Here is a 26304-nt window from a genome sequence, read left to right on the forward strand (position 1 = left end):
CTTTGTTTTGGGCCGGCTAGTCATAGAGTCTTCTGCTCTCAAGTAAACATCCTACATTTTCTGGGTTTCGGTTTGTGTTTTCAGTAAAGCACTAGTTTTTACAATTCTACAGAAATTCGAAAATTTCAGAGTCAGTTTATATGCACTAGTTTTGAAAATATATCTTTCGTAATCGCGAAAACAATAACTTTTGTCTGTTTTAAATTTCAACATCGCTCTTTACTTCCGTGGGAAAAACATTCTTTTAAAAAAATAAATGCCTGAGGAAAAACGCTCTGTTCCCTTAGCAGAAGTTCTTCTGTTTGTTTTTCTACTTGATTCGTTGAGCAACAATTACATAGTTCAGTAAACCTCTTCTCTTGCTTGCCTTTTTACAGATTGTAAATGCTTATTGCATTCGAATTTGTTTAAGCTTGCTAACTTCATTTATTTTTTCATTCGCTTTTGAACTTCTTATAGTATGCTTTTGACAATACCTTATCTATAGGCTTGTACCTCCCGGGAAGTTATGATGTTAGTAGACTCCAGGATGAGAATTTGAGATAAACTTTCCAGGAACAGTTGAATACTAAACTTGAGAGTTTAAAATTTGATAATGTGGAAGATGGTTGGAATAATTTTAGAAAAATAATTAGTGAAGTTGCTGAAGGTGTATTAGGGAAGAAAGCTAGAACTGCAGATAATAATATTAGTGAAAAAGCCTTATGTTTAATAGAAATGAGAAACCACTTTTACAAGAATTATCTGAGTGATAGATCGCATGAAAACAAAATAAATGTAAAGAAAGTGGAGAAAGCATTGAAATATGAACTAAGGAGGTGTGAAGTGGAGGCCATGGATAAAATTTCCAAGGATTTAGAAGATGCAGCTAGACGGCATAATAATAAAATATTGTACTGGCACGTTAACAAATTGAGAGGTAGTAGTCAATCCGGACTTGTCCCAGTTAAAGATAGGAATGGGGTGGCAATTAGCGATAAGGAAAAAGCTAAAGCGAGATAGGCCGAACATTTTGAGGATTTGCTTAACCGAGATAGAGTTGCAGGAAAAAATATAGAGGAAAATGATAAAGTTTGTGATACCTTGGATGTGAAGGAAGATTTGTTTTGTGAGGAGGAATTAGCAACAGTACTAAAAGTATTAAAGAATAATAAGGCTCCAGGTGCTTATAGGGTAATAAATGAGTTTCTTAAATATGGTGGCTCTGAGGTTAGAAATAAGTTATTGAAGATTTTGAATATGATTTTTGAAAAAGGGGAAGTACCTAACGATTTTAGGAAAACCTTAATTAAGCCACTTTATAAGAAAGGTGAGAAAAGTGAGTGTGGTAATTATCGAGGCATTAGTCTGGTCTCTGTAGGTAGCAAATTGCTTAGTAATATGATACTTTTTAGACTGAGAGATGCCGTAGACAAAGTTTTAAGAGAAGAGCAGTGCGGTTTTAGAAAAGGTAGAGGATGTGTTGACCAAATTTTCCCTCATAGGCTAATAATTGAAAAGTACCTGAGTTGTCAAACACCTTTGGCCCTCAGTTTTATAGATTATGAGCAAGCGTTCGATTCTGTTGATAGAAGGGCTTTAGTAAAGTTTTTATCCTTGTATGGTATACCAGACAAATACATTAAAGTGATTAGTGCTATGTAGGAGAATAATATTGCTGTGGTTAAGGTAGGAAATGAGGTTAGCAGCTGGTTTTGTATTAAATCAGGAGTTAAGCAGGATTGTGTTCTATCCCCCTTTATATGGATTATTTTGATGGACTTTGTTTTAAGGAGCACAGGAAAGGCAATGGGAGACCACGGAATCAAATGGGGAGGAAAAAGTCTCCTGGACTTGGATTATGCTGATGATTTAAGCATCCTAGATGAAAGTGTGAGCAAAATGAATGAAGTTTTAGAGGCTTTGCGAGTTCAGGGTGCTAGTATTGGTTTGAAAATTAATGTTAGGAAGACTAAGTCACTAAGGCTAGGAATAAGTGAAGATGAAAAGGTGACGTTGGGTAATGAAAAGATTGATCAGGTGGGCAGCTTCAATTACCTTGGTAGTATTATTAGTAATGATGATGGGAGCAGTAAAGATGTTAAAAGTAGAATGGCCCAGGCTCAGGGGTTTTTTCACAGTTAAAAAAAGTCTCGAAGAATAGGAAGGTAAGTCTGCAAACCAAGATTAGAATCTTAGAAGCTACAGTGATGACAGTGGTCAAATATGGCCCTGAAGCATGGACGCTCCGAAAAGCGGATAAAGATTTGCTAGATGTCTTCCAGAGAAATTGCTTAAGGATTGTTCTGGGTACCCGGCTGACTGACCGTATTTCAAACAATAGGCTATACGAAAAATGTGGTTCAATACCGCTTTCTAGGTCTATAATGAAAGAAAGGTTGAGGTGGTTAGGGCACGTTGTGCGGATGAAGGATGACAGATTACCGAAGATTGTTCTTTTCGGCCAACCCTCTTGGGCTAAACGGAAAGCAGGTCGCCCCGTCTGGGGTGGGAGGACGTCATAAAGAAAGATTTAAAGGAAATGGGAACTTCGTGGGCGGGTGTAAAAAGGGAGGCTTTGAATAGATTGGGGTGGAGGAGGATCGTGCGTAGCTGTGTTGGCCTCAGGCGGCTTGGTGCTGCGATGAGTTGTTAGTAGTAGTAGTAGTAGAAATCCCGAGGCTGAATTTGCGTTTGCTAAAATACAGTAATTAAAAAGTTAGGTCACTTGAGGTTGGCATACTTACACTTCTTCTCTATTCAAACTAGTATAAAATTCCTGATTTGGGCCTCTTCCAAGGGTGTCTTTTCCAACACATCCAATGAGTTTTATATTTTTTTTCTTTCAAAACCACAAACAAATTTTCGAGGAAGACTTTAAAAAACTGTATTTGTTTTTCCCTACAAAATAATCAGAATTCTAGTTATATTCCAAAATGCATGTAGTATAGTCGTATATAGAGCAGAATCAAACAGTTCGTAACGACGAGCTTTAAGCAAGGAAAGATTTGGATTCGGCTCCAAAACTCTAAAAAAAGAAATTTTGATAACAATATTACATCGAAAGAATTAATTTTGTATGCTAAACATATGAAGTTCATTAAGCTTAATGTTACACATCAAGCGTCACAAGCCTGGGAAAATTTGCCTGATTTTTCGGAAATTGGGGTAAACACCTTTGAAAAGGCAAGTGATCGCAATGTAAACCTCACAGTTGGGTTTAGTATATTAGATAACCCAACTATGGAGGTCTTATGCTCCTATCTACAAAACCGTGGATTTTAACATTATTTCCATTAGATGGATCATCGATGTGCGTTTATTATTTTTTTTTATCAAGTATTTTTAATAGCCATAACACCCAAATCAGCCAGTAAAAATGGCCAGCCAAACAGTAAATCCATTTCCCCTCCCCCGAACGTTTTGGCTAATGACGCCTATAATCGGTAGCAGACCATGTCCCCGGGAAGTAATTACTCGTAGTCACGGATATGTGTTTACTTATTTTTTTATAAATTAATTTTAATAGCAATATCAGCCAAATCAGTCAGTAAAAACGACCAGCCAGTCGGTAAAATACATCAGTCCCTCCCCCCCAAAAAAAAAATTGGGATAGTGATCCCCACGGGAAGTAATTACTTACACTTCTTAGTCCCAGCCTGCTATCTCTGTGCACTTCCATTACAGGCCAACTCTTCCACAATTGTCACTAATTTCACATTTTCAAATTATTTTCTTTAACCTTTATTCTAACTTGATATGATAACTCAACCCCCAAAAACACGAAAAAATAACTACAATGTAAAGATACATATTATAGGATATTCTACACTGTAAATTCTGCCTAAATTTTGAAATATAGATCAGTGGTGGTTCTGGCCTCTGTTGCGCCTGGTGCAAAATCTTGATCAACCCCCCCTCCCTTCTCCAAAAGTTATAGACCAATTTTAAACTAAATTTACATATTTGTTAACAAAATTATTTTCAAATCATTAATTAAACAATATTTTTTTCCTTTTTAATTTTATTATCCAAATTGTTTAATTTGTAATTATTATTCTTTATTTAAATTTAACGATTTCAATTATTATAAAATTATTATTGTTTATTTTTTTTATTTTTTATGTATTTTAATTTTATTAATTAATTAATAATTTATCAATTGCTTTCATTTATAAAATGGACCCTCTTCTTTATTTTAGTGATTTTTTTTTTCAAAATTCCAATACGATAGTAACCGTTAGATTAATTATTGAAATTTTACGCCCTAAAATTTCTGTGGCCGGGACAAGTGCCCCATCTGTCTCCCCTAAAACCGCCTCTAAACATAGGTAGAATATTCCAACATTCCTTCTTTTCTTCATCACTTTTCATACTTTCTATTTGGCTGCTTAATTTTGCATGTGGAGGTAATTTCCCGGAGGCAATACGCCTAGCATCCCCTGTTTTTAACTGTTATTCTTGCTCTTAACTTCCTATTCTAAACAAGGTTCTTAGTCTCGTCTGATAGGTATTTAACTAAAACAACAGTTTTAGAAAGTAAAGAAAAAATCACTAGAAATTTTCTGTCAAAAAGAAAGAAAACAAGAAATATTAAAGAAGATTACACAAGGAAAAGGGAAATCGCATGATTTTTAGATTCTAAAATGTCTCAAATCATACTCGAGGCTAAACGCAACCATCTGTCGCTGCATTTATAAAAATCTTTCGGTCATAAGGTATGATGGATTCTGATAGTGGTCCAACTTTATCGCTAAGTTGAAGGATATTTGGCTATATTTTGATTAATTAGACGTAAGTAGGTTATCGTTAAACGCAAAATATAGTTCAGTTACATATTTTGTTAAATTTTGAAGAAAATAAGTATTTTTATTTGTCTAAATAGAATAAACGTGTAACAGATGAAGTGGTCATTCCTTGTGTGGGCTTTTTGCGATCACGATTTGCGTAGGCTACCTATAATAGATTAACATCTTGAGAACGGTTTGGGGGAGGCAGCTGAAACTATCAGGTAGTGTGCGAGGAGGGGGAGCAAATGTCTTCAGATTCTTTGTTATCTTTGGGAAGAGGGAGGGGCTAAAAATAGTATGTTCTCGATCCACCTAAACATTTTTGCCCTGTGAGCCCCTATAGGAGTTAGAATATGTTTTACTTCCAAGTAGCGAAGAAAAAGTATTAAGAGGGGGGGGGGCGTTAATTCTACCCAATATTTTGACTCGGGATGAGAGTTCAATTTTTTTGTTTCCCGATCCACTAAAGATTGAAGTTTCAGAGGTTGTTGAGGGACCAAGGGCACCTCAGATATAGGCTTCTGTGGATGGAGTGGATGCTAATGGAAAGAAAATATGCATCCAGGCTATAAAAATGGTATATCTACAAAATCTCCATAATGACTTTTGGGAAATAAGCTGAAACCTTTGAAGTGTCGGGGAGGAGGGAGGGGAAAAGAACATATCACAAATTTTGCGTTTATAGGGAGGGGATGAGAGAGCCGACAAATTTGTATCTCTGACACGCCCAAAAGTGTTTTGCTATTGGTCCAAGCTGAACTTTGCGTCTATCCACATCAAATTAGTGAAGTAAATTGAAAGACAGTTGTAAAATTCTACTTTAACTACTTTTGGCTATCTTGGAAAAGGGTTAGGTTAGGAAAATGAAACTTTCAGGGATGTGTCTACAGGCTAAAGTAGCCCCTGATTAGTACACCCTGGGGTTAAAGTACACCTTGATTATTAAATTGGAAGATTCGTCATACCTTTTGGACTGACGGAGGGATCAAATTGAAAGTTTCAGGAAGTGTTTCGAGAGGACATTAGAATTCAAACAGGTACTTATCTGTTAGCCAGTACACACTCGAGAATTTGGATCTACAGGTACGGGTTGAATCAACTGAGACGTTAGGGAAATAGATTGGATATATGTAATTTGGGCTGTGTATTTGCATATTAGGGAGATGGGGATTGTGCATAGCGGGGCTGCATGCAAAATATAGCCTAACCTAACCAAAACAGCAACTAAATTTTTTTTTCAAATATAGGTACAATGTACTTTTCCACTGAGCCCAAGCTAATTGTCTCCGTGTACAAACAGCAATAAACCGGTTATTGTCTGATTTTATAGATCTAAATTTTCGAGTGTGTACAGGCTGAAAGATTAGTACATTCAAACAATATGTTTTAGGAAAGTAATAAGAGTGCCAAAATCTTTTTCCTCCAAAATTGGTTCAATGAAAAATGGTCAAAATTTTTTCTTAAAAGCTTTAAACATATGTCCGTAAGTTGATGGGTAAAGGGGACTGTCACAGGGAAAGAAATTGAAAACAATTGCTTTATTTGAAATTAGGACATTTTTCTTCGGATCAGTTCGGAGTCTTCATACTTTTGTTCAGTCCAGTTCAATGACTTAGAATGTTTTGGTCATTTCTGACAAAAAAATAAAAAATAAATAAAAGACATGGGATGTACAAAACAGGACATTATACTCCGTCTCTCTAAGTGCATTAAAATTACATTCATAAGTTTCATTGTCAAATGGACCCAGTGTTGAAAACGAATTCTGGCACCTGTGTCTTATAGCCACCACACTCAAGAATTAAAGTTAGGTTAATCATAATGAAATATACTAAAACTTGATGAAAATATAATAGTTTAGTAGCAAAATTATGGGAACTAAAACAAAGAATTATGGAAGGGGGGCCGCCCAGACCGCATTATGTTAAATAAGACCTAACCTAACCAAAATACCAACTAAATATTTAGGCCTAATTAAAATATAACTACAATGCAGTTCCCCATCGAGCCGAAACTAATATTGTCTGGTATAAAGACCAGAAAACCGGTTATTGTCTCATGTTCGAGATACAAAATCTCATGTTCAAAGATACAAGGATACAAGTGTGGTGGCTTTAAGACACAAGTACCCAAATTCTAAACTGACATTAAACACAGATATTTGTGACGAGCGGAAATTGACAAGAAGTTAGTTTTGTCTCTGATAGACTAGTAACTTACGTGGTAGGCAAAGCCAGGTAGACCTCAATGAAGATAAAATATTTGAATATTAGTTCCAGCAATGTGCGACACCTGAAACTGGGCCAAGAAATTCTATTTTATCGAATTTGCTTACACTTGCAGGTCATGTAGACACGGAAAAGTAGATTTCAATTAAGACAAAAGCCTTGGGGTAGTATCGATTCCTGACGCCTAAACTAAGCCCAAATATTTTGTTTGCCTCGTAATAGGCAATTACACTTGGCAAATAAACCTAATCGAAATCTGGAAAGAAATTTAGTTGCATCGGTTTAAAAAATTCCAATATAAACCGAATATTATTTTTCCTCCAGTTGTATTGAAACTTCTAGGATAAGCAGACTGGACCAAGGGGGCCTTAATCAGGACAATAAGAGTTTGCTCATATCAATTGCTAGCGCAAGACAATCAAATTTGTTTGTAATCCAAACGGTTTTAAAATTTCAGACCTTGTAGACTCCTCGATTAAAATTCAGACCCAAGGGAATCTTAACCAAGACAAAAAATTGATTCGTGAGGTTTATTTTTTGGTCAACAGAACTCTTATATATATCAATGACTCTAAAATGTGTTTACATAAAGAAGTAAACAGTCACAACGAAATATAATATAAAACGACCTTCATAAAATGGTGAAATTACGATACATGCTTATTCAGACGTATCTAAAAGAAGGGGGTCAGGATGGCTTCACCTCGTGATAAGAACAAGATTTACGTGTACTTTTAATTCATATGAACAATAATCCCCAAACCATCTACCGATAATTTTTTAGTAAACATATTTTTGAAAATTATTGCTCTGTACTACTGCTGATTGAATATTTTAACAAGATATTAAATTTTGTCCAAAATTCAAACTGAAATTCAACATTTTCATTATAAAGCAGAAAACCGAAGAAACAGTATTCCTAGTATTGACCACAAATATAATGTCAATTAAAAACGAAGCGAAATTAAATTAACGAAAACGGTTCTGCGAAAAGATAATTCTTTCAAAGAAAAGTAAAGAGCCATACTCAATCTCAAAACGAGCAAAAATTAACATGAGTAGTGCTGATAACCCCCATGCCTTCTCAAGATCAGAACATAATATGCCCTTCACAGAAAAAAAAAACAACAAATAACCGTGGATTGTCAGTTTAATATACATATACTGATATTTATTCCTTAAAGCTGTAATAATTTTTTATTTGTTAAAGTAAAAAAGTGAAAATATTTTAAATGAATTATGTTCTCAGTAAAGCGCAAATTATCTTCTGGTCTTGAGAAGGCGTGGGGGTGCTCAGCCCTATTCATATTAATTTTGGCTCGTTTTGAGTTTGACTCGGTTATTTCTTGTAATTTCTGTTCGTTTTGAGTTTCATTTGTTTATTAATGGTGATTTCTGGTAGTTTTGCGCTGGGTGGGTTATTTGAATTTATTTCTGCTCATTTATAGCTTAGTGGAGCTTTTTACTTTTCTTTGGAAACCTTCTTTCGTGGAAAATGTTTTTTTAATTAATTTCTGTTCATTTTTTATTGACATAGTCTTTTTGACAAATGAAACTCAGAGAGGAGAGGAACTATCAAAATGAAAAATAAATCAAAAAGGGTGAAAAAACGAGGATTTTGAGTGTGGTCTAAGAATGTATTTGCATAGTCTTTTTCATGGAAAAAAAATATTTTATATCTTTTCGATTTTTTTTCCTATAAGAATCCATAGATTGTCTTGATATTTGTATGTTGAAAAAACTTTTTCAGCAATTTTTTATCCTGACACAAATAATATTGTTTAATTTAAGTTTATACCTTCTCAAGTTGACCTAAAAAATAAAACTTAGTATCATTCTCAAAAAATTTCATCTATGCTTTTTAATAACCTTGATATATTTACATTCATGGGATTAATTTAGATTGTAAGAGCTGAAGTAGCAATAGTAGTAGCCCCAAAAGTTTCAAATTAATACCCCCATTCCTTCTCGAAATATTGCTGAGGTTTCTTATTGGGAACCATACACACAATTTATTTTGAGTTAGTCTTAAAGCAACATTTAGTTTTAAAGCATAATGGGCCAATTACATAATTGTAGGAGGGCTGCATGCCCTCCGATCTCTTTTTAGTCTTAAAAAGAGCACTAGAACTTTTAATCTTGAATTGAACTAACTCCTTTACAAGTTTCAATGATATTTGTACCTATTGTAGAGTGGCACTGCCTATGACATTGCTTTTATGTCCTTTTGAAAACCTGCATGCATATAATTGTTTCGTTTAATTGAAACTCTCCCTAAACGCTCTCTAAAACTTTCTCCTTAATACTCCTAGCTTCATAAGTTGCAGTAACTGAAATGCTAGTATTGATAGTTTCTACGACAACTCCTTCTATACGAAGTGCCCTGGTCTAAAAAAAGGGAGAGGGTGGTAGCTTCCCTTTCATCACTTTGAATCTGAAAAACAGCACTAGAACTTCTGACTACCAGTCCAATGAGCCCTCCGAAATATATAAGTTCACCATTTCTATAAAAAATGGGGGGGTTGGTTGCCCTGGGGTGTTATACCTCCAGGACATAACTTACAACCCTTACCCGGAGTTGTCTGGGGGTTGTCATCCTTAAAGACATAATTTCTGGACCTTACAACTACGCTGAAAAAATGACTATCTCGAGATTTTGATTGGATGTGTTTAGGGAAATGATGGGCATGGGGGGGGGGGTGGTTTGGGCTTTTCCTATGATATATAACCTATATAATTTGCCCTGTTCAAAGTATATATCATTTTTTCTGACACCCAAATTACATTCATACCGTTTATTTGTAAGCTGTTTAGGGATGGGTAGTACCCTATATTGGTAGACTTTGATGAGCCTTGTGATAGTGTTTTTTTGTTGTTTTGGTGTTGATGTTATGACAAACAAACAAAATTTTTCAATAAACAGCAAATAACTCTTTGATGTTTAGCTGGTCCAGGGGGGAGAGTAGCCCTGATTTTGGTCATAGTAATTTAACTTCGTTTTAGGTTTGACTTAATTATTCATTTGATTTTTGTTCTATTTTTAAGATTTCATTTATTTTTTGTTCAGTTTTCGTTTTAAGATTCATCTATAGCAGCATAATTGTGTCGCCCAAGCCGATTTACTGGCGCGCTAAATTCGGAATCCTTCGACCGAAGGATGGGGGTTCGATTCCTGGTGTGGCCGGTTATTTGGTTTGGGACGGGGGTCAGTGGCATGACTCTGTAAGCTCAGCCAGAGTCGACCCAGCTCTAAATGGGTATCTAATGAAGGTAGGCAGGATGGGTGTGTGAAAGCGCTGGATGACTGGCCCCCATTGCACTTACTGGCTGAAGGGCCTTGAAACGGAGATCAGCATCGGCGGTGTTTGGACTTTAAGTGTCTAGTGCCGCATCCTTTACCTTTTTTACCCTGTAGCTGCATATTTTATCTTTATGTTTGAGTGATTGATGATTTCATACTTTTTGGGAGGGGTTTAATTCTTTTTTTTATAGCAGCTGTTCCTTTTAAGTATTGAGTTCATATATGAATTTATTTATGTTCGTCTTAGGTTTCAATATGCCTGTTTATTTTCTTTGAGAAACAGCTTTGTTGGATTTTTTTTTTTAATTAATCCTATTAAATACAACGTTACTGCAGTTTTTTTTACGGATATAACAGTTTTTATACAGTAACTTCCTTTATTCTTGTCTTTTTGATCTTTGATATAGAATGGTAAAACCAATTAAGATAAAGCAATAAAGAAGGGAATGACATATATAAATTATCCCTTTATTATTTTTACTTTTGATTCATGTCCCTTGCTTATTCAGCAAGGGTTTGCCAAGGAATAAAAACAAGCATTTAGGATGGAAGGATAAATTGAAATCGATCCTAGATATGAGAATCGAGGAAGGACCTCTAGATGATGAGAAAAAATCAAATTATATTAGACACGGAGTTAATATAGGCCAGGTTCAGATAAGCAATTTCCAAATACAGGCTCCCGATTTTTTTTTCGAAAAAAGTAATAACCGGAAATCATATAGATTTATTACTTCCTGAATATGCACAAACAATAGGTGACAGAGCATGAAAAAGTAACAAACATGCAAGTGTCAGAGAACAATTTAATACGAATACATATAACGAAATGGACTAACCCAACGTCGACGAACAAATGACAATTTTTCACTCAAGCCTATTCCCAGAGAGTTACTCAAGATGATCTTTCAGCTAGCCTATTTGTGGCCACCCTATTACCCACATTCCAGGCTTAATCAAAAATATTTCCGTGAAATAAGGAAGATTATTGACTGAATTTGACCTCCAAGAGCACTCATAATGTGGGCCTAGTCCAGAAATATTCTTACGGAGGAAGGGAGATTGAAAATTAATGGAATAAAATTGATCACTTAATTAGTGGAGTTTAAAACATCGGGAGGGTTACCCAAGGATGACCTAAAGGTAAGAAGTTTCTTAGGAATTTTTTAGAATTTCCAAAGCAGATTTGTAGCTTCCAAATTTTTTAGAGCTTCCAAAGCAGGGTCTAACAGTCCACATCTACTGACCAAGTATCGATGCACAACCGTTACTACCCAATTATCTCGATGAATGTGAGAGTTAGAAGTTTGTTTATGAAAGCAGAAAAATACTTCGATTGTCCACTCTGATGGGGTATCTGTAATTTGAAAATGGGCAACAAATGACCTTGTTCATTTTCTATTTTGAATCATCCTTGGGGTACACCGCTTAAAGTGGAATAAGAGACCCAATACTGGATTTAAAAAATTGCCAAGACAACATTAAAAAAACGGAAAATCTCGGAGAACTTTTTTTTTTTTTTTTTTTTTTTTTTTTTTTAAAGCTTAACTTTCCATCTTACTCAGCCACAATAGTTTTGTTTTTCATTTCACTTGCTGCGCGTTCTAACTTCGAAATTGTTCTTTTATTATTAATCTTATATAAATAATATATATATGTATATCTTATATGAATAAATTAATATATATATATATATATATATATATATATATATATATATATATATATATATATATATATATATATATATATATATATATATATATATATGATATATGATATATATATATATATATATATATATATATATATATATATATATATATATATATATATATATATATATATATATATATATATGATATATGTATATATATATGGTGTATATATATATATATATGATATGATGTATAATATATATATATATATATATATATATATATATATATATATATATATATATATATATATATATATATATATATATATATATATATATATATATATATATATATATATATATATATATATATATATATATATATATATATATATATATATATATATATATATATATATATATATATATATATATATATATATATATATATATATATATATATATATATATATATATATATATATATATATATATATATATATATATATATATATATATATATATATATATATATATATATATATATATATATATACATATATATATATATATATATATATATATATATATATATACATATATATATATATACACATACATACACATACATACATATATATATATATATATATATATATACATATATATATATATATATATATATATATATATATATATATATATATATATATATATATATATATATATATATATATATATATATATATATATATATATATATATATATATATATATATATATATATATATATATATATATATATATATATATATATATATATATGAACGCTTTCCTAGTGTAATTCTTTTTTTCGTTAATAAGAAAAGAGTTGAGCTTGAAACACAATTTCGTAGCAATAGCTTAAAAGACGATATATTACTCGATATGAATATAACAGCTAGAATTACATTTTCAGTTTCTCGATTTTTATCAGTAAACATTTCTAAGCACAGAAAAGGGTTATTCAAATATCCAAAACATAACAGTAAACAAAATGATATCAAAGCTCAACTTTTATCAACGTGTGTAAGTGAGGTTATGCGATATGACGGATTTTGGAAAAAACATAAAGAACTTCATAAATATCAGTTAAAAAAAAGACAGTGTATAGCCTTGTGAATTATAGCAGTTATTTTGAGATAAAATAAAGTCATTAATTTGGTTGAACAGATCGAACTTTTTATAGTCTTTTTTTTATTTTCATTTGTATCTTAATTGAATTTTTGCCATAAAACAGAAATCTAATTTTTCGTTAAAAAAAAGTTACAATAGAAAATAGCGCAATGCAAATGTACCTTGATCAAGAAGATACCAATTTTACAAAGTCAATAACGAAACAATTTTTCTTATCTTTCAGATAAGAGTGAATATTGGATTCTCTTGAATGCTGTTTTAGTGAAGGTCTGATTACTTAAAAAATAATGCCGTTATTTAACAAAATTAAAAAGAGTGAAACAGCGTTTGGTGACCACATATCAAATGGACATCGTGACAGTGAAGTGAAATATCAAAAGCCACCCACACTTCCTCCCCCAAATCCTCCCACAAGTCAAGTACCAGTGCAAAGACCTAAGTTAGTGTTCCATTGCCAACAAGCTCATGGATCGCCAACTGGAATTATATCTGGATTTACTAATGTCAAAGAACTATATGGAAAGATTGCTGAATGTTATGACATACAACCAGAAGAGGTAAATTATCAGCTTGTATTGAATTTGAAAATTGTAAACCTGTTTTAAATTAAGTCAATTACTATCGATCTCACAAACACATCTAAAATTGGTAACACTTGGATGTATGGTCTATCATGAACTAAATAGTACGCAACAAGATAGTAGCACCATTTTATTCTCCATTCTTTACAGTTTTCAAATATATTGGCCCATACCATGCCATGACAATTACCTCCCACCTCTCCTCCCTCAAAGGAGCAAGAAGGAGATGGTGTTAGACTATACACGAAAGATTGCTGACTCTCTTGGTTTGCATTATTATTTTTTTTATTCTTTCTTATTAACAGCTAGTTCAGAATGAAAAATTATGCTAATATTAAAAAAAAATCAGAAATGTTTTTTTTACAGCCTGGGGCGGTATTTCATTTGGAGTGGGGGAGCTGAGAAGCAATTGTCACGGTATGAATCAATATGTTTGGGAACAGTTATGAATGGTAGTCGAATAGTACTACCCTATGTTTATCAGTGTTTTCAAACAGTTCGTGGTAACGAACTGTAAGTAAGGAGCACCCCTGCTCAATAGTAACCGAAACTCGAAAAACGCAATTTTGATACCAGTAGATACATCAAAAGAATCGGATTTTTATGCTGATTTCAAATATATGACTTTCATGAAGTTTAGTTATACCCATCAAAAGTTACGAGTTACGCTAAAGTTTTTTTTTGTACTTTCAGAAGAGCTGTCTATTCTAATTAAGCGGCCTTTGTGATTCAGGGGTTTGTGAATCGAAGAAAATTTGAACTTTAGCGTAAAGAGCGAGGCATTGACTAGGGGGCGAACCCCCTCATATAAGTAATAATTTCTGTTCGTTTTAATTTTCAATGTTGCTCCTTACTTTCAGTTGAATTTTTTTTTAATTAATAGTTTACAAGAGGTCATGCAGAAGACTGCAACCATTAGTTTTGATGCATACATCGGAGTCGCATGCTGTCTGCAATAGTATTATATGGGAATTTTAAAGGTTCAAATATGAGGCTAAAAAAACGTGTTTTATTTTTCTTCATGCAAATGAAGGATAAATAAAGTACGATAAGCAATCGCCTTTAAAACTATTGCGTTTTAACTTTTGATTTACTGATTTATTGGCTGCTTATATCAGCTAACAGCAAGGGTATTCAGGATTTTTCCTCGGGGGGAGGGGGTTATTTTTGTTCGAGGGATAATTTTTTCTACAAAAAAAAAATCGTTCTTACAAGTTGGATATAATTTCGGGGTAGGAGGTTCAAACCCGATAACCCCCACTCGGTGATATGGCCTTGACTGGCAAGCTACTTTTAGGCTGCTCCATTCTTCAATTATTTCTACCATAAGCTACCAAAGTGTGCTAATATATAACAGTTCCGACTTTTGACATTTCACAGCGTTCGCCCCCTCCATCCTTCCCTTTATATTTTTTAACGTACTTTCCGGAGTCATTACATCCTACCATGGTTTTTGACCAGGTAGTGCTACTGGTTTATGCACAAAACTTGAGAAAAACTACAAGTTAGCTTTCGATATCTAACTATCGAAGGATATGCACCTGTTTCCGCTTCTATGCTGGTGAATTGAAACCGAAACCCGTTGAGTTAAAGTTAAAAGCAATCATAGGCCACATTCGCGTTTTCGCAGCGGTATTTACTCTTTGACGTCACGAATCTTTCTGTGTTCTTGCCTTGCATCAATGACGCAGAAATGCTTTCCATGATAGATAATTTTTTATTCATAATGAATTACACATACAATAATACTGTGTATTATTCCTCCAAAGGCTCTTTGGCCTGTGAAGAAGAGGGAAGACACACTAGTGATCAGCGCTGAGAAAAAAATCACTTACAGTGAGAAGAGAAAAAAAGAAAACAAATATGGAAAACAAAAATTGAATAGATTATGTAGATTAAATAAGATTAAATAGACTTCAATGTATCCTTAACAAAAAAAAGAGAATAAAAAAATAATTAAAAAAATTTCCTTCTAAGAAACCCCCAAAAATTACATTTCCTTTTTTGAACAACCTAAAAGAGTGGCACCATCGACGTGATTTGGTCATCATATTTCACATAATATGACTCGCTATTATAGGATTGAAATCTGACCTTACAGAAGAAGTAAAAGGAATATGATTATGACTTTTTGTATTACGGAGTTATAATTCTTCTCATTGGAGGTAAAAGACGGCGGAACACTTAGGGTCTGGGGAAGGTATCCATGAAGTTGAGATAAAGGTGAAACTTGGGCACGAGACAGTATACAGTGATTGGAGATCTTACGTGTTATAGCGACCACACTAAAGAAGTGAAGTTAGGTTAATCCTAATGAAATATACCAAAATATGATACAAATATAATACTTTAGTATCAAAATTATCAAAACTACAACAGAGAATGATGCAAAGCAGGTCGCCCAGAACGTATTATATTAAATACCTAACATATTATACCTAACACATATTAAATATCTAACACAGAAAACCGGTTTCATTACAGATCAAAAACAAGGTGTGGTCGCTATAACACATAATTACCACACACTTTTCTAACAAGTTGAATGGTTACTGGAGAAAATTGGTCGAGAATTTGAAGCGTAATATTCAAAACTCATAATACATCAAAGCATAATGACCGGTCTCTACGCTATTAGCATTGACAACGAATCCAAGACTGCTCATAGCTTTTAAACTTCCCGCCAAATTTACAAGTTTCTGACCAATGTTTGGGAATAATTTTTTTCTGGCTGACACTTCCTCACAAGGTACATTGGCTCTCCTGTAGTGTGGGACAGATCCATTCATCTTTAGCACCCTATGGCAGCGGTACCAAAAGATATTTATTAGTAAAAGTCCCAAAGAAATCAAATTTCGGTAAAGAGGAGTTAAAGAAGTTTTGGTCTTATGTGCGCGAATTTGCAACAATGCGCCCTGATCTACCACACGTAAAATACCACCATTCCTTGTTGAGCCGTCTGTCAAAGTGAGTTATCTCTCATATGTGGATGATATCCTCATGTAGGACGATTGGCGGCCACGACAGTAAACTGTCGAAAGCCTTTAATCTGGTGTACTTGATATTGGCTTAGCAGTTGCCTTTTCAACGACAAAATCTCTAGTTTTTGGTTGCCGTCCTCCTGACCCTTAGATCCAGGTTGGCCTTGCCTCTACTTCTGCTTCCACTTCCCTCAAGTATCTTTAGATTTGATGAGAAGACCCATTTGAGCAACACTCTTGCTTATCATTAATGCCTTAAAGTAGAAATAAAAAAAGTTCAATGGACTTTTCTCCAGGCTGATGTGTCAATCTGTAAGAAAATTAAATAAAAAAAAAAGTTTTTTTAATGAAAGGGGCTGTCCCCTCCTGAACGCCTCGCTCCTTACGCTAAAGTTTTTTATTGTTTTAAAAAATAAAGTTGTAAGACAGAGTCAAACTTTAGCGTAAAGAGCGAGGCGTTGAGGAGGGGACAGCCCCTTTCATATACGGAATAATTTCTGTTCCTTTTAAGTTTTAATGTCGATCCTTACTTTTAGTTAAAAAAAACTTGTTTTTTATATTTAATTTCTGTTCGTTATTAGTTCTAATGTTGCTTCTTACTTTCAGTTAAAAAAAACTTGTTTTTTTGAAATTTAATTACTGATCGTTTTTTAAATAATGCTGGAAAATCCGGCGCCCCCTGCATAGAAATGTCCCTTACCCCAAGGAAACATCCTCCACGGAAAGATTTTCCCGCTTAACCCCCCCCCCCTCCAGCCCCTCCACCAGAAAAAATCCTTCCTGAATAACGTCTGTATACTTCCCAATAACCAATACTATATGTAAACAATGGGCAAAGTTCAAAACTTTGATGCGCAGTAGCCATTATACCGCAGTCTTTGCTCCCCATGTTCTCCTCATGGTCCTACTTTGGAAGTTTCCTATGGTTTCTGAACGGAAATAAATTCGTACTTTGTCTTTTTATAATCTTGTAAATATGTTCCTAGTATAAAAATTTTGGCTCGAAATACTTGTAGTTACTTAATTAGTTGTATTTACTTACTTGTACCTGTTGCACGTCTAAGCCACATCTAGGCTCATCGTGACGCAAAGCAGACAACGGCATGTCTCCTTCCAGAGGTTTCACTCGAGGGTAGCAGGCTCTACCATTTCCAGCCACTGACGATCCCAACGATGGCAAGTATATTCTGAACCCTAATATTGGCTCCAGACCAAACTTCACTGTCGCAAGCCACGTCTTCTTTTCGCCTTCTGTTCTCTTCTTCTATGCTGGTAGTGGTAGATCACCATTTCTCGCTTTATAGCCCTAGGAAGCGGGATTGAACCACATTTTCCGTTCAGCTTTGTGTTTGAGATACGGTCCGTTACATCTGTTAGTCGGGTACATAAAACAATCCGTAGACAATTTCTTTGGAAAACATCTAGGAAATCCTCCTCAATTTTGGGAGCACCCACGCTTCAGAACTATGCTTGACGATTGTCATCACTGTAGCTTCCAGTATTCAAATCTTGGTTCGCAGACTTATTTTTCTATTCTTCCAAACTTTTTTCAACTGTGAAACAAAATTATGGGACTTTACTATTCTACTTTTAGCATCTTCACTGGACCCATCGCCTTTGCTAATAATTAATTAAAAAAAAACTTTCCTAAAAAAAAATTCAATAAAAATTAAAGGCCATATTAAACTTAAGATCATCAAAAATAAATTCCTCTGATAATTCTAACTCAAAACGACCGGAAATTACTATTAAAAAGTAAATGAAACACAAAACGAACATAAATTAAATAAACAATCGTAGTAAACAAACATACAACAGCCACTAATATAAATGAATAAATAAATTTTAAAACGAGTAAAATTAAGTTGAATAGGCAAATCGAGCTTAAAACAAACAAAAATCACTACAGACAAGAGTTTGACTACTGTCCCCTTCCCGAGGTGTGAAAGCCGAGAGCCTACTGCGTCATTGCCGGTTTACTGAAAACGAATTACTTGACACATATTTTATTTTGCACTTATTACAAGATTAAAAATAAAAATTACAGTTGAAAAAATCTTGAACTCGTGAGTTTTCAGCAATTAACATCATTATATATTAAATATTCAATTTAATTTTACAGTTCTCTCCAAGACTGTTCAAGACACTAATACTTTTCAGTAAAGCGCCAGTGACGCAGTAGGATTTAGACTTTTACAGCTAGGGAAGGGGGCAGTAGCCAAATTCTTGTTTGTAGTGATTTTTCTTCGTTTTAATCTCCATTTGCATATTCAATTTAAATTTTACTCGTTTAAAGATTTATTCGTTCATTTATATTACTGCCTGTTGTATGTTTGTTTGCTATGATTGTTTCTTTTTTTTCGTTTTGGGTCTCATTTATTTTTTAATAGTAAAGTTCTGGTCGTTTTGAGTTTTAGTTATTATGGGAATTTATTTCTTCTAATCCTAAGCTCAATATGGCCTTTATTTTTCACTGAAAAACTTCTTTTCCGGAAAGTTTTTTTTAATTTTTCTGTTCGTTTTTATTGCCAAAGTTTCCAAATTTTAAACATTCTCCATTTGAAAATAACTTTTTTTTTCGACATCAAAGTAACGAAGTATCGAAGTAACAATATCAAAGTAAACAAGTATCAAAGTAAACTAAGTAATAAAGTAAACAAAGTATGAAAGTAACAATAAGCAACTTGCGTAACTTACAACGCTTGCCCCATAGATCAAAGTTGCCCTGTAAATCAGTAAATCAAAGTATCAAATTAAACAAGTATCAAAGTAACAATGAGAAATTTGCATAACTTACAGTCTTTGCCCTGGGAGCTAGGGGTGATTTCAACCCCTGAAGCATAGTTATTTGACCTTTGAACCATTTTGAACAAAATGGCTATCTCAAAATTTTAGCCGGATACAATTGGGGAGAAGGGGGTTGGGTTGGGGTTTGGTTGCCCTCTGATCGCTTTTGACTCTTAAAGAAGCAACTAGAATTTTCCATTTCCAATCGAATTTCTAAAGTTTCTAAAGTTTATAAGACCACCACTTCCATAAGGTCCTTATGTGTTAGCAATTGACAACTGGCATAACTTATAGCCCTTGCCCCGAGGCTTGCCCGCGGGTAGGTTATCAAATCCGGAACCTTAGTTATTTGACGTTTGGACTATTTTGAACAAAATGGGTATCTAAAAATTGTGATCCATAGCATTTGGGAGAAAAATTGTTGTTGGGGGGAGAGCTGGTTGCCCTCCAATCACTCTTGAATCTTAAACGGGAACTACAACTTTCGATTTAAAATCTAATGAGCCTTCTCCGAAGTATATACGACCATCCTTTCCATACAACCCTTAATTATTAACTATGAACAACTTGCATAACTTACGGCCCTTGCCCTCGGGCTCTGAGGAGTTGTGCCAACCCCGGAGGTATTGCTATATGATCTTTGGACTATTTTGAACAAAATCGCTATCTCAAAAAATTTCAATCAGATTCATTTGGGAAAAGGAGGGCGTGGGGGCCAGTTATCCTCCGATCACTTTCGACTCTTCGAAAGTGAGCTAGCACTTTCAATTTCAAATCGAATGAGCCTTCTCCAAAGTTTATACGACCATCCCTTTCATAAAAGCCTTTTTCCCCCGGGTTATAACTTACAAATCTTGCCCCTAGCTCGGGGACGTTGTGTCAACCCCGGAGGCATTGTTATATGATCTTTGAACAATTTTCAATAAAATTGCTATCTCAAAATTTATACTGGTGCATTTGAGGATAAGAGGGCGCTGGGGGGGACTACGTGACCTCTGGTCTCTTTTGACTCTAAAAAAGGAACTGGAACTTTTAATTTCCAATCAAATGAGCCTCCTCCAAAGTTTATACGACCACCCCTTCCATAAAACCAAGTGTGCCCAAAGGGCATAACTTACAACTCTTTCCCCTCGGCTCTGCGAGGCTGTGTCAACCCCAGAAGCATTGTTTAAAGATCTTTTGACTATTTTGAACAAATGGTTATCTCAAAGTTTTGATCGGATGCATTTGGGGAAAAGAGGGCGTGGGGGGATTCTGCCGTCCGATCACTTTTGATTGTTGAAAAGGGAACTAGAACTTTCAATTTCCAATCAAATGAGAGCCCTCGTAAGCTTGTACGACCACCCTTTCCACAAGATCCTTATAAACCCCCGGAGCATAACTTTCAACACTTGCGCCAGGGCTCTGGGGGATTGTGCCAACCCTGTAGTTTTTGTTATCTGATCTTTGGACTATTTTGAACAAAATGGCTGTCTTAAAATTTTGATCAGACGCATCTGGGGAAAAGAGGGCGTAGGGAGGGGGGAGGGCAAGTTGCCCTCTGATTACTTTTGACTCTTAGAAAGGACATTAGAACATCTAATTTCCAATCAAATGAGCCCCCTCTAAAAGCACCCCTCGCATACGAAGTGCCTCTGAGAAAAAATACTAATAATAAGATATTGAAGCCTTACTTTAGGCAACGCTATAGCTTTTTGCCTCTAATACTGCCTAGGTAGGTGAAGTTGCCCCCTTGATCTATCTTCTCATCACTCAACATCACCTATTCACCGTCACTTATTCCTAATTTTAGTTACTTAGTCTTCTTGACACTAATTTTCAAGCATATTTTTGCACCCCGAACTTGAACTTAATAAATATTAAATTAAAAAAAAAATTTTTTAACTGAAAGTAAGGAGCAACATTAAAACTTAAAACGAACAGAAATTATTCCATAAATGAAAGGGACTGCCCTCTCCTCAACGTTCCGCTCTTTACGCTAAAGTTTTTTATTGTTTTAAAAGATAAAGCTTGAGACAGAGTCAAACTTTAGCGTAAAGAGCGAGGCGTTGAGGAAAGGATAGTCCTTTTTATATACGGAATAATTTTTGTTCGTTTTAAGTTTTAACGTCGCTCCTTAATTTCAGTTAAAAAAAACTTGTTTTTTTTTAATTTTTGAACGTTTTTGAATTAATGGAGGTTTTGATTTTGGCTCACCGTACATGAATAATTAAAAAAAATTGCATATTAATTTTACTTTTATTTGGTTAAGTGGCTTTCTCGAAAGTTGTTTAATTTTATTTACGAACGTTTTTATTAGTAAAAAATATACGTAACTTACGAATTAACTTTCATAGCGAACTTCTACATTCATATATTTTTAATACATATATTAGGGGGTCCCCCCTAGTCAATACCTCGCTCTTTACGCTAAAGTTCGAATTTTGTTCCAATTTCTTTAAAAATGACCTCTTAATCACAAAGGCCGTAAATTTTTTTTCGGAAGAATAATATGGTTAGTATAACAGAAAGGCAAACAAAAAATCATGCTTAGCCTAATCATTTACTGTTTAAATTTTCAATATATTTTGTTCGCAAAAACTTAATAATCTTTTTAAGAAATAGATTGCCACTAAGCTCTTAGAAGTCTGTCCAGCTAAAATAAACTTGAAATTCCAGCCTAAAATAAACAATAAAAAACAATAAAGATAAAGTGAGACAATCTACACAGAGCTCTTTAACTGTTATAACCATAACTTAATATGTTAATTCAACATCTTCACAAGGGAGTTGCCATCTACACAAGGGGTTAATTCAACATCTTTACAAGGAAAGCACTCGTGCACAAAATATGGTGATCGAAAATTACCCCCCCCCCCCAAAAAAAATAAAGGAAAAACTTGGGAAGCTACTAATAACCCTGATTAGTAACTCATCTTTTGGACCAGTATTTACAGCCCTGGATATGAAAAGGAATTTCTTGGAGGATTTTTTTTGGTATCCTAGTATATTCATTGTGTCAAATATTATAACCATGGATTTCATCACCACAAAGGAACATCGTTACAGAATACTTTCCTATACTATTATCAAAAACCAGATGCATCAACCTGGTAACCTAGATTTATAGATGTCAACACCTTTTTCCTACGTAAATAGAGTAAATGGAAGCTGGGAATCTTATCAGTTTGATAAGAATAGCAGTATTTGCTTTTAGAATATTTTGTATCGGTAACTGTACAGCGGAAACTCAAATGGAGAATAATATTGCATTATAAAATAGAATTTATTAAACCTACTGTCTCGTCAGGAACAGTGTTTTTTTTGTAGTGTATGTTTTCGTTTCTTTAAGTTTTCCTTAGGTGTCCTTACTTTCTTCTTTGTTGCACTTCGCTATCAATTTCTTTTCTCTCTATTTTTATCCCGAAAATTCTCCCCAGATATTTTTTGTTTATTTAAATCTTTAATTGTTTGTTTACTGTGCCGCAAAAGCTTAGTTTTGATGTGAAAATTTTTCCTGTGTTGTTCAGTTTCTTTTGTATTCATTGAGCATAAAGAAATCTATATATATATATATATATATATATATATATATATATATATATATATATATTGATTGGTCGACGGGGCAGGTAAATTCCTTAGAATATAGCTCTTGAAAGTATTTGACTACCTTCAAGACTTACAATTCTTAGCATGACTTCAACATTTCTAATTTATTCTGGCACATGTTCTAAACAAGTTGTTCTACTATTTATCACGTTTCGTTTTGGCAAATAAAAACTAGAATAGAAAAAGAAGTAGCTATTCGTAGTGTCTGGACAGGAAAATTAATACTTTTGAAAGTTTATCTTCAGCAACTACTCATATTTTACTTTAAAGGGTTACAAATAATCTCAGAAATTATTTAGTTAATGCCAATAAATATTGTACATAGTCAAGAATGTATTTAGGAGATGGAGAAGGCGTATAATTATTCCTTCCCTCTCCTAATCCGAAGATTTTTAGGTTTTTATCATGATATCTTATATTTTATACAGAATTCGCCTGTTTTGCATTTGTCAAATTTACTCAGCCCCAAAATGTTGCCCCTTCAATAAATTTTCGAGTATTTGGCTGGGAGAAGCAGATTAAGGGTTTTTCGCGTTTTATTTTTGTCATTTGTTGGTTTTTCCAAGGTTTGGTTTTGAAAATAATTTTTTCTTAAATGAATTTACGATCCGCAAAATAAAATTTAAGAGTGGCACATCTAGGGAAAGTGAGGCAAGTATATGAAGAGAGGGGGATACAAACAGGGGCCTGGGGTCCTTCAAAGTACCTTCATTTTTAAGTTTTTTTTAAATATTCGCTATAGTTATTATACTATATGCCTCTTTTCGCCATTGTGACGACTTGGTATCGAATGTTTACGCCATTTTGATGCATGTTGAAATGCTCATGGACTGTTGCAAATTTGATAAATGTCTGCAACATGTTACACATTCGTTCCGTTTTAAGACTAATACCACTAGGTAAAAACAAAACTGATAATCAAAAAAGAAAAATTTTCAGATTTGAAATTTTAAAATCCAAAATTGATTTAGAATTCAAAAATTCGGAATTACATTTGATATTTCTCAAGTTGAGAATATGAAAAAAAAGGTAAACTGCTGGTTTTGATTTGAGTTCATCAGTTGTCTGGTGAAAAGAATGACCTGAATTGTACAGTATTTTTCTATGCGTCCAAATGGTGCAAATGTTCTCAAATGCATTTTAGAACTTTCTTATTCAAATTGGTTAAAAAAGTTATCTATGGGAGAAATTAGGTAGGTTACCCCAGATGACTAGCATTATGCTTCTTCAAAACCAAAAAGATAGATTATACGGCCCTGGAAGCCGTCCATAATGTGGTATAAAAATTGGATATTTGAAAAGCAGAAGGTTACAAATTATAAAATAAATAAAATTAAACCCTAGCCTTGCTATCTTTTAGTCCCCCTAATTAGCAAAAAACTAAAGCTTAAACCTTTGTCACAGAGCGAGCAACATCTCACAAACCTGTTTATCAATAGCGGCTATGCCGTCTTTCTCTCGTGTGTACCCATATTCTACACAATTACCCTTTTCGCTAATATTCATCGCTTTAAAAAAAAAAAAAAAAAAAATCCTTCCTAAACCATCACCAGCTATTTCCTGAAACCATTCAATCCATCTTCAACATTGCCAAATCGTAAACTCTCGAAATTCGTATTCAGCTTTTTTGAAGCATTCCTCTCAAATTATCATTCACGAAGTCTATCAGCGTCATAACCATCTGATAATTAAGTTACCCTTCGTATATTTCAGCATTCTTTCGTGTGAACCCAGATTCTACACAAGTACCCTTTTCGCTAATATTACCCGCTTTTTTTAAACTTTCCTTTCCAAACCATCACCAGCTATTTCCTGAAACCATTCAATCCATCTTCAACATTGCCAAATCATAAACTCTCCGAATTCGTATCCAACTTTTTTGGAGCATTCCTCTCAAAGTATCATTCACGAAGTCCTGATAAGTAAATTACCCTTCATATATTTCAGCATTAAACTAACCCTGCCAGTTAGTATTCGATGAAAGAAAATGTTCATACAATTGTCTTGCAATAAACTTTTACCAATAAGATTGGCCGAGATAACAGTTACCATACCTAAACAGCTTCTTTTCAAAACGTGTTTTTAAATTTCCAGTTACAACGGGCTAGTGTCGTTTTTTTTACTAGGTTGCACCTAACGCTGTAACCAAGACGCTAGTTTATACTCTTTACTTTTAACGTTAGTGAAAACCTCCTTTGTGTCCTAATACCCTGAACTGTCCCTGCCAATGACACTAATATCATTCACGTTAAATGTTTATTGATGCGCCATTTTGAGAGGAAATTCCGTATTGGTTATAATTGGTTGCACAGGATGTTTGTAAGGTAGGAGGCAGGGGCGTCGTTTGGGATGGCAACGGGGGGGGTGCCCCCCCAATAATGTGGAGAAAATATATTATAAATCCCGTGCCCTTTGACTATTCAGATATGGACCCCTCTTGTCCCCCAATAAAAATACTGGAGACTCGCCCCTGGTAGGAGGGGAGAGGATGAAGAGAGAAGAATCTTCATAGCTATATTAGATACAACTTGAAGCAGTTTAGTGTTGCCAACTAAGAGGAGAAGGGTATTCTGATTGAAAAAAAAATGAAACAAATCAAATCATAAAACAGGGGGAAAATATTCAAAGTTGAAAAGAAAGTAACTGTATAAGAAATTGATCCCCAGTCATCCATATCAAGAAGTAAAATAATAATTTAAGTTTGTTTATACAGTTTTCAAACTGTATTTTATAACCTGAATTTGTTTATAATTGCAAATTATGTGAATTATTGCTTCTTTTGTGTTAAACCATTACATCAGTGAATTTGAACAGTTAAAATAAAGCTGTTCATGGAGGAAAAATTGTTGCCAAAAAATTAAATGCGTTCATTTATTTTTAAGAGGCATATACATAAATGCAACACTGAACAAATTCTTAGAGTGATCAAACGCAAAACGCCTTTAGCGAGTAATTTTTACCTAATTTAATAAAAGTTATTTACTAATAATTGAGGAAGAGATAGTTTCACAACGTTGGGTGTTAAGGAAAGTGAAAATTGCAGAACATACGGAAAAAAAGGGCATCGACCTTAATTCATGAAAGTCTTGTCGTACATTTGGTCCCTTATTTGGTCCAAATATAACGATGTAAATAACAATATTATGATTGTATTATTGCATAAAAAAACTGCGGCCTTACTTTTCTAATCAAAAGCCTTAATTTTCTCTTTTTCGCCTACTCAGTTTATA

General features: G+C 33.9%; 1 protein-coding gene across 2 annotated transcripts in view; it reads left to right on the forward strand.

The window, feature by feature from the left end:
- The window catches only part of kermit (PDZ domain-containing protein GIPC-like protein kermit), a 176047-nt gene that overhangs the window by 35422 nt on the left and 114321 nt on the right, over nucleotides 1-26304 (forward strand). The window contains exons 1-2 of one of the 2 annotated variants that reach the window (XM_089105727.1): nucleotides 4681-4773; nucleotides 13358-13691. In XM_089105727.1, coding sequence (XP_088961853.1) covers nucleotides 13422-13691 — 270 coding nt within the window. In that variant the 5' untranslated portion in view covers nucleotides 4681-4773; nucleotides 13358-13421. Of the gene's footprint in view, nucleotides 1-4680; nucleotides 4774-13357; nucleotides 13692-26304 lie in introns of those variants that run through there. The other variant, XM_089105726.1, reaches the window with a different exon arrangement.

Source organism: Artemia sp. Qi Xiang Cuo, chromosome 20 (assembly GCF_049724085.1).
Source record: "Artemia sp. Qi Xiang Cuo chromosome 20, ASM4972408v1, whole genome shotgun sequence".
NCBI classification, from domain to species: domain Eukaryota; kingdom Metazoa; phylum Arthropoda; class Branchiopoda; order Anostraca; family Artemiidae; genus Artemia; species Artemia sp. Qi Xiang Cuo.